Source organism: Equus przewalskii, chromosome 4, assembly GCF_037783145.1.
Source record: "Equus przewalskii isolate Varuska chromosome 4, EquPr2, whole genome shotgun sequence".
NCBI lineage: Eukaryota > Metazoa > Chordata > Mammalia > Perissodactyla > Equidae > Equus > Equus przewalskii.
Genome location: NC_091834.1, coordinates 17,435,717 through 17,449,799, shown reverse-complemented (window position 1 = coordinate 17,449,799; position 14,083 = coordinate 17,435,717). Strand labels below are relative to the sequence as shown.

The window sequence follows — 14,083 nt, the reverse complement described above, 5'->3', positions numbered from 1 at the left end:
CAATTTCTCCACCCCTTCTAGGACTCTAGTTACTTGTCTGTTAGGATTTTTCATCATGTCCGTATGTCTTTATTCTCTTTTCTGTATTTTCCATTCTTTTTCTTCTCTGTGCTTCAGGCTGGATGTTTTCCTCTGACTTATTTCCCAGATCACTCATCATTTCTTATGCTGTGTCTAATCTGCTGATAACATCATTGACTGAATGCTTAACTTCATTAATTTTGTTTTTAAATTCTATGGTTTCCTTTTGATTATTCTTAATGGACTCTAGTTCTCTGGTGAAATTCTCCGTCTCTTCTATTTTCTGAAACATTTTCAGTTTAGTTATTTTAAAGTCTGTGTCTTAATTCCAATTTTTGTATCAGCTGTCAGTGTTTTTTCTGTCTTTTGTTTTTGTCTTAGTTTTCATTTCTTTGTGCAGTTACTTGGCATGGCTGATCACTTTTTATTTAGTATTGTGTCTAAAAAATTATAGAGAGATGGGTAGATATAAATGGATGGATGGATGGATAGACAGATAGATGGATGGATAGACATATAATAGATGATTGATGAATGGGTGGATAGAGAGGCAGATGATAGATGGATGGATGGATTGATAGATAAATGGATAGATAAGTAATGGATGGAGGGGTGGATGTATGGATAGATAGATGGATGGATAGATGGATGGATGGATAGATAGATGGATGGATGGATAGATGGATAGATGGATGGGTGAATGAATAGATGGATGAATGGATAGATGGATGGATGAATAGATGGGTAGATGGATGGATGGATGGATGGACGGATGGACAGACAGGCAGGCTCTAGAGGGTGGTGTATTCCCCAGAGAGGAATCCTTTCAATGATTTTCTCTCAGGCAGACTATTTGGATCCAGTCAGGGCTGATCCTGGTGGGAGCTCGTACTCCCAGGCTGTAGTCTTTACGTCCCTCACCTTGAATCCCTGCCGTGGTTTCAAGGGCTCCTCTTACTGAGTAAGTGCCTTGAGCTCTTAAGTGTTGTTTTCCAGCCCCCACCATGAAAATGCTCAAATGCCTGCTTGTCTTTTGGTATCTCAGCAGAGCTTCTGTCTAGGTTACCAGGTGTTTGGTCCTCTGTCTCTGAGCTCAGGAGGCAGAAATGCCTTGAGGGGAAATCATGCTCTGAATGTTTTACTCACTTCTCTGCAGACCCCTTTTCTGTGAGCTCTTGGTCCTTCAAGACATAGCTGCCTGGGTAGCTCTGAACCCCAATTTTTTTCTCCCTGAAGCTGTGCCCTGACCACAGCCCTGTTTGGCTCTTCTCCACGTGCTCCCAAATGGATCTGTGGTGGGGGAGACACAGCCATGGATGTCAAACTTGCCTCAGTGCTGTCCCCTTCCTGGGACTGAGTAATATGAGTGATGTGGATTTTTTTTTTAACTTTATTATTCTCTTACTGATCCTCTCTTAAAGCAGAAAGCAACATGAGCCATAATTCTCACAATATTATTTTATTCGCCATGGTAAATTCATCCAGTTCTTAAAGGTTAGTTTAAAAGGCAAGGTTTTAAAAATACCCGGAAATAATGGATATGTTTGGCCATAATCAGAGCAGACCTTTCATCGGTGGGATGTCTGAAATTCCATGCACTATGTGAGCTTGGTGTCAGACAGGCAGGTTTTCATGACTCTTGGCTTCTCACTCCCCGCGTGACAGGGGCGAGGCCAGGGTGATCTCTGCACCTAGAGGGGCGAGGACACCGGGGGGGGCAGGGTTGTGCTGGAGGTGGGAGGTGTCAGAGTAAATGTTGTGAGCAGAGCTACCAACTCAGGGACTAGTGGATGTTAAGTGCCCAGCCAGCCCCAGACATGGGGCTGCGCTTAGTGGAAAGTGGGTCTTTTCTGCGGACTCCCCTGCTGGTTTGCAGAGAGAAGGCCTCACCCTTTCTGAAATGAGAAATGGCGTGGACGATCAGGGCCGTGAGTAAATCAGGGAAATGGCCTTCCGGTGGTGACATCGTGCTTACCTCCTCGCTGCAGCGACCTAACCGGCTTGTGTAGTTGACGACACAGCTCACAGTGCCGCATTGAAAGCTGAGAGTGGGGACTGGAGTTAGGTGTCTTGCATTTTGGAAATGTGCCGGCCAAGAGAAACCCACACGCGGTGGAATCGGGCCGCCTCCTTCAGCAGCAGAAAGCTTCCAAAGTCCACACTGTCCTTACAGAAAAGAAAAAGGGCTGAGCTTGTGGCTCCTCGAATCCTATAACCGGTCTTTCTGCTCTTGTTTCCTTGCTCCAGAACCACGAGGCTGCCCTGAGCTCCTCAGTCACCCCGTGGGGATGTCAGAGAGCCCCGCCGGACCCAACCCCGCCATGCTCCGGGCCGACATGCCACCGGCGCCCTCCTTTCAGCGGGCGTTCCCGTCCTCGTGCACCACTGCCAGCAGCAGCCCCGGCCAGCGGAGGGAGAGGTAGGGGGCCTTTGACTTTACACAGGCCGCTCCTACAGACCCCGAATGCTGGGGCCGCAAAGGGAGGGCTGAGGGCTCGCCCTCCATATGACACTGGGCTCCTTTATGGATTGACAGTGACCACCCTTCAAAAATACAATTGTAAATAAAAATGCCCAAGAGTGTCCCCTCACTGTCGACAGGCGGAGTGCTCAAGGAACCAAGGGACGCACCTGCACTTAGTGTCCGGGAGCAGTGGGCAGTTCAGGACTGGCGTCAATGAAACAGTTGTCTGAGCTGAGGCTGGAAGGCGGGTGCTGGGGGGCCAGCAGGGGCCGGCCTGCGGCTGCAGGGTAGGGCATGGGGCGGGCAGGCAGGACACAGCTGCACTCAGGGACGTGGCACTTGTGCTGGTGTTCAGGAAGCATAGGTGGTAGGAAGTCCAGGAACATTCCACAAGTGAGAAACTCATATGCCCAGAGTAAGAATAACTGCTTCGTGTTTTGCTTATGTGTGGGCACATTGCTGTCCAGTTAACTCCCATAATTCTACCTGCTTACTCTTAAAAAAAAAGCGGGGTGGGGGGGGTCTCATCTAAGGGCTTGGCATCATACACAGAGTAAATAAGTGTTTGACAGTGAAATACATGTGTGCAATTTGGTGGTTGCTCAGTATCTCTCCATATTCCTAGATGTAGGGTACTTTCCAATATTCTTAATGGTGGAATCTCTAATCTCCAGTATGGTCATTTCCAGTGTTCTTACTGGTATCCCTGAAGTAGCTGGTTCGTCAGCCAGCACTTACTGGAAACTGAGCCAGGCACTGGATTAGGCATCGGGGCATGGGGTTTCGGCCTGGGGCTGTGAGGAGAAGCGGACAGTTAATGCATGCGTGATGCCTGGCTGACACACGTGCCCCATGTGGTGGGACCAGAGGCAGGGACCCTGCTAATCCCTGCGCACACACTGACAAGGGCTGGGTGCAGGGCACAGGGCTGGGAGGGCTTCATAGATGGGGACACAGTTGGGCTTCGTCTTGAAGAAAGGGAGGGCTTTGCCAGGTGAGAGCAAGGAAGGATGGGGCATGACAGGCCAAGGAGGCAGGATTGGGACTCATGAGCACAAGGGTCCCACAGGAGGGTCTGTCCGTCCTGGGGCTGGGTGCCCCCGTGCTGCAAGGCAAGCCTTGGCCCGCGGTCTTCTCATCTCGACCTTCACCGTGCTGGGGAACAGTGGCTAATACTGAGGCGTCTCCTTGGCCTTGGCCTTCTCTTTGACTGGTTTGTCTTTTGAACAGCCCTTCCTCTGCCGAGCACCAGTGGGTGGAGACCAGCCCCAAATCCACGCTGACCCTGCTGGGGAGCGGCCGTCCCGCAGGAGGCCTCCTCAGCGCCAGCGAGTTCCCCGGCCCCGGCAAGGACAGCCCCGCGCGACCCCATTTCCCACCTGTGGAGCTCCAGGCCTCTTTCCACAGCCACGAGCTGTCCCTGGCGGAGCCACCAGAAGCTCTGGGTCCTCCAAGCGGCCAGGCCTTCCTGAGCTTTGGCGCTGCCCCCATGGGAAGTGGCCTTCCCCCTGGGGAGGACCCAGGGGCCGTGTTGGCCAATTCCCACAGTGCATCCCAGGCCCCCGGCACCCCGCGGACAGCAGCGGCGGCTGCCGACAATGGCTTCCTGTCCCACAACTTTCTCACGGTGGCGCCTGGACACAGCGGCCACCATAGTCCGGTCCTGCAGGGCCAGGGGCTGACCCTGCCTGGGCAGCCGCCCCTTCCTGAGAAGAAGCGCGCCTCGGAGGGAGACCGCTCCTTCGGCTCCGTCTCTCCCTCCTCGAGTGGCTTCTCCAGCCCCCACAGCGGGAGCACCATGAGCATCCCTTTCCCAAATGTCCTTCCGGACTTTTCCAAGGCTTCGGAGGCTGCAGCACCTTCTCCAGGTAGGTGTGTCTCCACCAGGTAGGGGGCCCACCTCTGTGTATTTCTCAGGAAAGGGAGGGCCCCTGGGATTTACCTGTGGGCCTCCAGAGCGGGTGCCATCTCTAGTGCTGGGCTGAGCCCCTTGAAAGAAAAATCCAGAGCCACACTGCCAGCCCAAAGCAGAATGCCGATGCAGAGTTTCTTAATTCACCTCGGCTTCTGCATTTATCCACGTTAGATTCATTCATTCCAGCAGCAGAAAACGTAGACCTCTGCAGTGCTTCCCATTTTCCTTTCAGATGGAATTGTAATTCTTCAAAAATAACTTTCTGTTTTGAATTCGATGAATTCATTCAGAATTTAATTACTAAATATTTCAGATACGTAAGAATAAGATTCTGACACTGGTTTAGCAGCACCCCCCTCGCTCCCTTTGGTTCTGTCTTTCTAACTGCGTGTTGTTGACGTGTGTTGTCAAGTGCCCGTCACAGTGTCCTGCTGTCTGTGTGTTTTGGCCCCTGCTCCGCGTCAGTCACCTCCTCTGTGGTTGAATAGTGCGCACTTTCCTCAGAACGCTCCATCCTTGCCCAGAGGCTGGACTTTGAACTTCTAGTTCTCTGGAAGGTGAGAGGTTGCAATAAAACCTTGACAGTTACTGTTTTTGAATTCTGTTTCGCAGATAATCCAGGTGATAAGCATGTGTCCGTGAACTTTGTCCAAGACACATCCAAGTTCTGGTACAAGGCGGATATCTCCAGAGAGCAAGGTGCGTGGACAGAACGAGGGCCCGGAGTCCCTGTGTGAGGCGGCCTGGGGTGGGAAAGGCAGGGAGCCACAGTCCTGGGTGGTGAGTTAGAGCAAGGCCTGTGCTTTGTCACATTCCTTGGGGAAACGTGAGCCCTGTAAGTTTTTACGAGAAGCTCAGTCCTAATGAGGGAGCTGGGAGGAATGGGCACCAACCATGAGTGTTCCAGTGTATGGGGGTAATTTCTGGCAGCTTCCATCAGCTTCAGCCTGGCCAGCATTGCCAGCGACGACTTCAGATTGTGACGAGGAGATGCTCCTCAGTGTCCCTGTCCAGGGGCCAAGGGTCAGGAGGAGGGAGAGGCCGCTCCCTCATGCCATTGCATCTGCACAGCTGTGTTTGTCCGCTTCGGAAAGACAAGTGCTTGATAATAGGGTCTGCTGGTGGACTTAGCAGATGGCCGCACACGCACACCACCCAGCATCTGGGTGCGTGGTTCAGCCTCAAGGCAGCTGGTAAAAACTTGAAATCCTTATTTTTGAGCAGCTCAGTCAGATGTCACTTTTTACCAGAAGAGGAATAGAAGAGGCGTCTGAGAGGGAGGCAGGCCAGCTGAGCGAGCAGTGGTCCCTCTGGGGCAGCCCCTCGGGCGAACAGCACTTGGTCCTTCAGCAGAATTAAGGGGGTGTCTGTGCCATACTGATCTCCACTCACAGGGAGCTAGCGTTCTCCCCGGTGGCTGTGACACGGCCCATTCGGGGCTCATTACTCCCGGGGCTTCCTTCAGAGAGCATGTGTGTAACTGGCCCAGGAGGCTGGCAGACGCTGGCCAGGATACCCTGAAATGAAATCCCCCCGCAGGGGCTGCTGGGTGGGTGCTGGGCTGGGACAGGGCTGGCCTGGCATCCAGCCGTGAGGAAGGATAAAGGGCTGAGGCTGCAAGCGGCCCACTGCGCTGCTCTGTGCCCCGTTATCTCAACTCAGGAGGAGAATCGTGAAACCCTCTCCTGAGGATTATTTCTCAAAGGTGCCTGGAGACAAATAGTTAAGTTGCCGTCCAACTTTCTCATTGAAATTCTTCTACTTAATTAAGTAGATAATAAAAATGGTAAGAATGTGCCTTTCTTCCCATGAGCTCAATGAACCTATTGTCATTTTGTTGGGGAGGGTGGTGTGGGGCCCATGCCCTGGAGAGACTTCATTCCCTGAATTGGCTTTTGTGGCCGTGCACTCCCCATGTGTCAGGGCTGTGGTGCAGCTGGATGCTCTGTTCTGTTCTCACCCCGCCCCTCCCCGCCCCCCCGCCCTTGCCCAAAGAATACCGTGACTGTGGCCATTAGCTCCAGCACCTCAGGGCCTAGTCCACCCTGACAGGCTCTGAGAGGTGCTTGTTGAACACCATGTTCTAGAAGATTCTGTGCAGACCCTCCTACTTCTTGGTGCAGCCTTCCCAACCAGGGTGATGGGCTGGGCTGGGCTGCCGTCGTCTCTGCTGAGCAGCCAGGGCTCCCGTGTCAGAAGCAGGCAGGCCTGGTGGCAGGGCGCCAGGTGACTCCTGCAGGGCAGAGATGACGAGCCTCACGGGCTTGTTGGGCGGGGTTCTGTGTGGGAGGCACCCGTTGCTGGCACCTGGTAGGCACACCATAGGCGGCAGGAGTTACTGTTGTCATTCGCCTAATCTTAGCCACACATTTGAAAGGTTTCTCTGGGTGGACCCCATCTCAGAATAGCTCATACGTACACTGGGCGTTGATTTTTCCGGTTGAACTCTGAAAGCCTAACTTCCTGCGTTTTCTAGATATTTTATATAGAAGACAGCTACATGGACTAATGTTCTGTTGGGGGTGGCAACTTCTCCAAGTAGCGGAAAGCCGCCTATGGGTTTTGTTTTAACTGTCAGGATGTGCCCTTTTCTAGAACTGTCAGGATGGTTCCTTCGCTCCCAGGTGGCCCTGGCTTCTGGGGATGGGGCCTGGCAGGGGCGGATGGGCCGGAGCAATGCAGCCTTCCCTGCAGCCCACTAGGCTGGTCACTTCTGCCCACCACAGTGACATAAAATCAGGATTTAACAAAAAGCTCTGGTGAGGTATATCACAACTGAAAAAGTATAATTTCTGTGAATGATCTTTTCCACTACTTAAAAAAAATAAGACACGTTTAGCTGGAAAATTAGATAACACACTATAAGAGAGAACCTGCTGGTGTCCACGGTGCAGGCCTTGGGTCCCCGGTGCGCCCTGGCCTCCTCCCGCCCCCCTAGTTTTGAGTTGGTGGGGCAGCAGGGGGCTGAGGCTGGCTCTTACTCCACGGTGTCAGGCACCACGCTCCCAAGTCACACCAAATGCTTTCCCCTCCAAGAGAGCGTGTTTTCCTCCCCCTCTCCCTCTTGCCTCATGGCCTCATCCTGCATGCATGGTGGGGGGCGCAGCTGAGCACAGACGCCCTGCCAGAGGTTGGGGCTGGAGTAGGCTCGGCAGGGGCCTGGGACAGGACTCCCTAAAGTCATTTACTGAAGCCTGATAGGGCTTCCTCTCTGGCTTATGTCCTAATCTACTCCAGACAGAGCCTGGGCTCTATGGAAAGGCGGTGTTCCATGGCTGTAATTTTGTATTACTTTTTACTTGAAATTGCTGGTTTTCTCTTTTTTTTTATGAAGGGTAAAAGTCTATAAAAGAAATTCTGAGATGCAATGTGGTTACTAGAGAAAATTCTGGTGGGTGTCTGGGCAGCATCAAGCTTGAGGTTACTATCACCCTAACCCAACCCTCCTCCTTCCCATGTCTTGAGCGTAGGACCTGTGGGTGCCAGATTATGAGCGGGAAGAGGAAGGGGTTTTTTTCAAGCAACAATGATTTTCTAAGTTCCCCCAGACTCACCTAGGGAAGATGGAAGAAGGCCCAGCCCGGGCTCCGCTGGGCCCTGAGTGGTTGATGATGGCCACATCAAGGAGGAATTCACAGCCCTGTCCAGGCCGGACACAATCAGCCATGTCAGCCACAGGGCCATGGGACAGAGGGCTGCCTGTGGCCGCATTTTTGCCATCCCTGGGGCAAATCTTGGAATTTGTATTAAATATTCAGTAACTTTTCTGGGTACATCCTTTCTATCTTCAAAAGTGTGATTGGAAACTTCTTTCCTTCTATTGAAAGTTGAAAGTGCACACTCTCTAAAATCCCTAAGAAAAATGCCACACAGGGAGAGAGCACCAAAGGAGGCCACAGCAGGGGTGGCCCGGCAGCCTCTGCCTCACTGTCTGTTCCGTCACGTGTGTACTGGGACCTGGGCCCCAGTTTCCTGGGCAGTCGGGTGGGGATCCTCATTTGGGCTTCGCGGTGCCGTGGGGTTACCGGGAGTCGTGTGTGCGGTGCAGCGCCGGGAGAGTGCCTGACACCTTTGTGGTCTAAAGGGAGGGGCTTCCTGCACCCTCTGCGTCCTTTACAGTCAGGCCCCCCATGAAAACTGCTCATCATCACAGAGACCTCCCGGAGGACCCCACAACGGCATGGACAGAAGCATTTCACTTCGTTCCCTGTTCCTCCAGCCGAGCGGGGACCCTGGCCAGCTCCCAATGACCCAGTTTGCAAAAAGAGTGAGAAGAGACCCTTCTCGCCATCATAGGTGGAGACAGGATGCTGTCTGTCCTGGCAGGCGCTCATGTCTCTCTGCTCCCCTCCTCTAGCCATCGCCATGCTGAAGGACAAGGAGCCTGGGTCGTTCATCGTCAGGGACAGCCACTCCTTCCGAGGCGCCTACGGCCTGGCCATGAAGGTGGCCACTCCCCCGCCTTCGGTCTTGCAGATGAACAAGAAAGGTAGGCTTCCTGGGAGTGATCCGTTAAACTAATCTGGAAGGGTGCCAGTTTGTGTTTATGCTCACGAGATAGCAGATGACTTATAATATGCTTGGCAGGTTTTCTTCTTAGTATTTTCTTCAAGTATGTTTAACTAAGCACCGTCCTTGTTCAAGAAACAACGTTAATTATTTGTAAATTATCTTTTTTTTTATTGCTTCGAATAGGTGATCCATCCCATTGCTCAGGTATCAGAACGATAGAACAAGGCCTCCCTGAGGCATCTTGCTCCCCCTCTCAGCTCGGTCTCCCTCAGTGCCCCCTACTTCCCAAAGGCAACCATTGCAACAGCCTCCTGTGTGTCTTCTCACTGACTGTCCGGCCAATGCACGCATATGCATTTTTCCGTTTTTCTTACATGAAAGGTGGCCTACTGCACGCATGATTCTCATTCCTATACCCAGCAGAGTATTGTGATGGATTAAAAGCGAGGCTCGTGTTAGCCTGGGGCCATTAGATTAGCCCTTCTCAAGGTAAAGGACCACGTCTTTTTCCTCCTCTGCTCCAGTACACTCTGCACAATGACAATCAGCTGATAGTACTTTATCGTGTGTAGATATACTCCAATCTTCTACTTATTCTTTTTAATGATTTTTGTCATGAAACGTAACCATGTACAGGAGAGTTTGCCATGCCTGCAACCACAGGTAAACATTATTAGGAAGTGCACACACGTGTCCCCACAACCCGGGAGACTGCCCTGGAGGAAGCCCTTGCATGTCCCTCCTGTGCCGGAATCCATCATCACTGTTATTTTCAGTATTTCAACGATCCCGGATTTGGCTACGCGAGTCCCCTCCAGCGGCCCGTGTCCCTTTGACGTACCCCCATTATTCTGCGAGCGCTCCAGCTTTCTGAAACAGCACATGTGCTTTAGGTTCACTTTGCACTTTCCCTGCCCCAGCCATCTCTCCAAAAATCCTGGCTCTGTTTACTGGGGAATGGTGTCTAGAAACCAAGATGCCATCACTGGGTGTGCTCTTTGCTATGGGAGTGTCACTGCTTCTCCCTGGTGACCAGAGCTAGGGAAAATATCAGCTTTAAAAATTCATGAGCTCATGCTGATACCGCCAGTTCAAATACAGTATCACGAGGTCCTTTGTCGCCTTCTCCCACAGTGACAAGCTTGGTTACCAAGAACATCAAAATACTTACTCCCTTCTCCATCCTCTAATAGACGCAAAGTGGTTCAAATTACCGTATCGATGCTATTGTGGACAAGAAGCCTACTAAATAAAATGTAGAATTAAAATTTTTTTTATTGACCACTAAAATACAAATCCTTAAACCCTCCAGTTTTGCCTATTTTCAACGTTATGTAAGAAAACCAATACAATATGCATTCTTTTGTGACTCGGTTTGCTCAACGTCGTAAGATTCCTTCCTGCTGCCTCTGAGACTGCTGCAACTGCTGTTCTGAGTCACTGCTGACCGCCCTCTGTTGTGTGAATGAACTGCAACTCGCTATGCTGTTGTTGGTGGACGCTGGGTTTTTGGTTTATTCTTTCTTTTTCTTTTTATCTCACCCTGTGCTCTCTGCCTTTTTACCACTATGCCGCAAACTCTAAGGAAAGGGAAGAGATTCTTTCATCCTCTCTTTGTCCCCTAAATGCCGATTGTGGACTGGGACGTCAGCTGGTCACCCCCACGGCGCAGATTCTGAACCCGTTGTGTTTAAAGTACAAAATGACACTCACCTGCCTTACTCCTGTCTGTGCCCAGGACCAAGTCCTTGGATGAAACCCCTGCTTACAGCTCCCTGGAGAAGATCCCCTTGGGGTTAGGCCTTGAAGAATGCAGGGTTTGGTTGTCAGGGGGCCCGGCCTCAGGCGTGGCTGAGGGGTTTTCAGGAAACAGAGATGGTTCCGTTCACCAAGGTAGCAGTTGTGTGAATGGAACGGGCGAGGGTGAGTTTGGGAAGGAACACGTGATACGGAGCACAGAGCCCGAAGCTGTGGATACTGGTATTGTCTCCAAGCGGAGGAGGAAAAGGCTTGTGTGTAGAAAGGCTTTGTATAGAACAGATGGAACTGGTAAGCTTTGAAAGGTAGGGTCCCAGAGCACCCAAAATTCCAGCAGGAGATGCTCCACCAAACTCTTGACTCACTTTTGAGGGGAAATAGGGGCTTCTGTAGTTGGAGAACTGCATCAGGCCTGGTTGCGGAGGATCGAGGGCATTCGGCCTTATTTGGAAACGTGGTGGATGATGATTCTAGCAGGAAGAGGTCTCCGGGCGGGAGCTGCTGTGGTCTGTGGACTCAGGGATGGTGTGGGAGAGCAGGAATGAGTGCATGGCAGCTGTCAGGCTCCTCGGTTTCAGTTGGAGGGTTTAAAGCAAGGCCAAAACATTTTTCTCTGCATGCATTCTCTTTTGGGAAATACAGATGGTGGTGTAGAACTCTTACCTCCAGGTGTGCATGCCACCTCTCAGGCCAACTTTGACTCAATGTTAAGACGAAGGTAGCAAAATAGAGGATATTACAGGATAGCAGGAAACCCAACGTTGCCAGCCTCCCCTGTGTGAAATCTTACCTGGCTACCTTGTCTTCACATGGCCCCTGGATTTGGCATTTGAATTTCACAGGAAAGAGCCCAGCAAGTCAACACCCCCACTCTGGTACCCTGGACAATGTGTGGGATGCTATTCTCCAGCTCCCTCGAGGCTGGATTTCCTTCTGAGTCACCCCCACTGGCATCCAGACCACACTTTGTGTCTCCCTTCAGTTTGGAAGTTTCAGTTTGGATCATTTTCTTCCCACAACTGAGTGGCAAAGTGTTCTTTTTTCCACTTTTATTCGATACAGCCTTTTATGGAATCTGATCATTCCTTTTCTGCCAGCAATACTGGCCCTGCAAAATGCTGACACTAATATTGTTGATATTTGTCACAGTTGGTTATAAACATCTTTGGGGAGCCTACTGTGGACAAGGTGTGGGGACCAAACCTGACTCCAGCAGATCGGGCCATGAGGCAGTTTCCAAAATCAGAAACATTGGAAGTTAGGGCAGACACGTTCCCATGGAGGGCGCTGCAGGAAGCTACAGGAGGCAGGACAAAAACACAGCATGTTGTCAACGTCTGCAGGACTCACCAGCACGTAGCAGTAACTTCTTTTTCTTCTGTTTGTTATTTGTACTTTTTTACCATCGGACAGTTTGCTGCTCAGTGGTTTTCCGTGATGCACCTTCCTTGGGTTCATGGGTTGGCAGGAGCACAAATGTTCCGTTTAATGGCAGTATGACAGACAGCTTCCTTTCTGAGGGGTTTGTGTACTTTGGCTCCCGGCTAAGCCTCACCTGGAAGACTGGCATCCTTGCAGCAATTTTCAGAGATTCGTTCCTGGGCATCTGCTGTGCCTGGGTCTTCCTAATCTCCTCTTGAGGGGGAGGGGCTGCAGATCATGTTCCTGTTTCTTAGCTGTGGACTTGTTCCCTTCACCAGGAAGTCTTGCCGAATGCTTGAGGCTCTCTCCCAGGGACCCCTCCACTCCCAGGCCTGGTCACTGTGGGGGCTTTGGCCATCTTCCCTGCTTGTGCTCAGCCAGCTGTCCTGCAGCGCAGCTCCCTTTCCCAGGCTGGTCCTTGGCAGCCCACCTGCTGTCTCGGCCAGAGCAGCACCTCCCCTTGACTGCAATTCTCTCTCGCCCGCCCCTCATTCTCCTGTGCTCTCATTTTTTTAAAATTCTCTTTTCTTTCTTTCAACTCTCTTACCACAGCTGGAGATTTGGCCAATGAACTTGTTCGGCATTTTTTGATTGAGTGTACCCCAAAGGGTGTGCGGTTGAAAGGGTGCTCAAATGAACCGTATTTCGGTAAGTGACGGAGAGCCTGTGCTCTGTACAAATGGGGTACAGGTTTCTTCTGCGTGCTGCCCTCAGAGTTGGGGCCGTCACTGGGGGTAGGGAGATTGGGGGGGTGCTTTGCTCATGGCTTGTACTTTTCATCTCCGATTCTGAGATCCCTCTCACCTGAATTATCATCTCTAAAATACACTGGATATGAAATTGTTCTGAAAAGCTTTCTCAAAACCAAATAACAGGCATAGTTTGGGACTGTCAGCATAGTTGGAGCTGTCAACACAGCACCATCCTGGCAGCGGGCACACCAGTGTGGGCTGGTTGGAGCCTGGGTGTGGCCCCATTGTACAGGTGGAAGAGAGACTCAGTGCTCCCCAGTTCCGCGTTCTTCCTCCCCAGTGGGATAAGAACCTTCCTGGCCTCACAGGCATGTCAGAAAGACTCTGTGAGCTTCCTGGGGAGCACATGCCAACTGAAGCATCGCATTATTGTCACCTTTTAGAGGCACCTTATGTAGACTGTGTGGGTGTTAACAGTTGCTGCTATCTCAGATTCAGCAAACTGTGTGATTTATTCTTTATAAATTGGTAGTGGTGTATCCTTGCTAATTATCATCCATAGTTGCCTTCACCTACCCCTTTGCTGTTTTGTTGAACTTTTTGCTTCACTGACGTTTTGTACAAAGTCCTACAGTAATGGAGGATGTTCGTTGCTAAAACTATCAGCGCTCACCCTTTGCAGCAGCTTCCTTTCAGCAGATGAATTGGCTGAGCAAGGTAGTGTTTAGGGCCGTGTTAACTGTTGTTTGCTTTCTTCCACTTTACAGGGAGCTTGACGGCTCTGGTGTGTCAGCATTCCATCACGCCCTTGGCCTTGCCCTGCAAGCTGCTCATTCCAGACAGAGGTATGCCGTCAGGTCCTCCGTGCCGCTGGCTCTCAGTGGGATCCCTGCAGTGTGTCAGGCACACCGTGTCAGGGATCCATAAAAACACATTGAGAACAATCAGACATGAATTTTTTCTCTTTCACATACTCTGTGCGTAAACCCTAAGAAGGTTGACTAGCTTACCCAAGTCAAGGAAAGAAGAGGGGCCCCATTGCGCCTGCGGTGAAAGCTTTCCATGAAGCAAAGATTCTTACCTCAAACATGTAAAATGCCTAAACTAAGACACCTTCAAGGTCATTTACGTTTAATTTTTTTGATTCTACAGAATCAGCAAAATGTTGATACTATTGAGGTTACGTGCTGGGTGAACTGTTCTCTTTCTGTTTATGTTTGTTTGAAAATACGCGTAATGAAATAACACCATAGCATAGTGGTGTGATCTGACCGTGTGTCCCCAGTTTCCCTGATGATC

At 51.1% G+C, this 14,083-nt stretch overlaps 1 protein-coding gene across 26 annotated transcripts in view; it reads left to right on the top strand.

Moving 5' to 3' along the window:
• Nucleotides 1-14,083, top strand: part of TNS3 (tensin 3) — a 260,512-nt gene that overhangs the window by 230,357 nt on the left and 16,072 nt on the right. For all 26 annotated transcript variants that reach the window (XM_070615538.1, XM_070615557.1, XM_070615541.1 and 23 more), the window contains 6 exons: nt 2,269-2,440; nt 3,716-4,353; nt 5,013-5,099; nt 8,758-8,889; nt 12,645-12,740; nt 13,552-13,629. In XM_070615538.1, the coding sequence (XP_070471639.1) occupies nt 2,269-2,440; nt 3,716-4,353; nt 5,013-5,099; nt 8,758-8,889; nt 12,645-12,740; nt 13,552-13,629 (1,203 nt within the window). The remainder of the gene's footprint in view (nt 1-2,268; nt 2,441-3,715; nt 4,354-5,012; nt 5,100-8,757; nt 8,890-12,644; nt 12,741-13,551; nt 13,630-14,083) is intronic.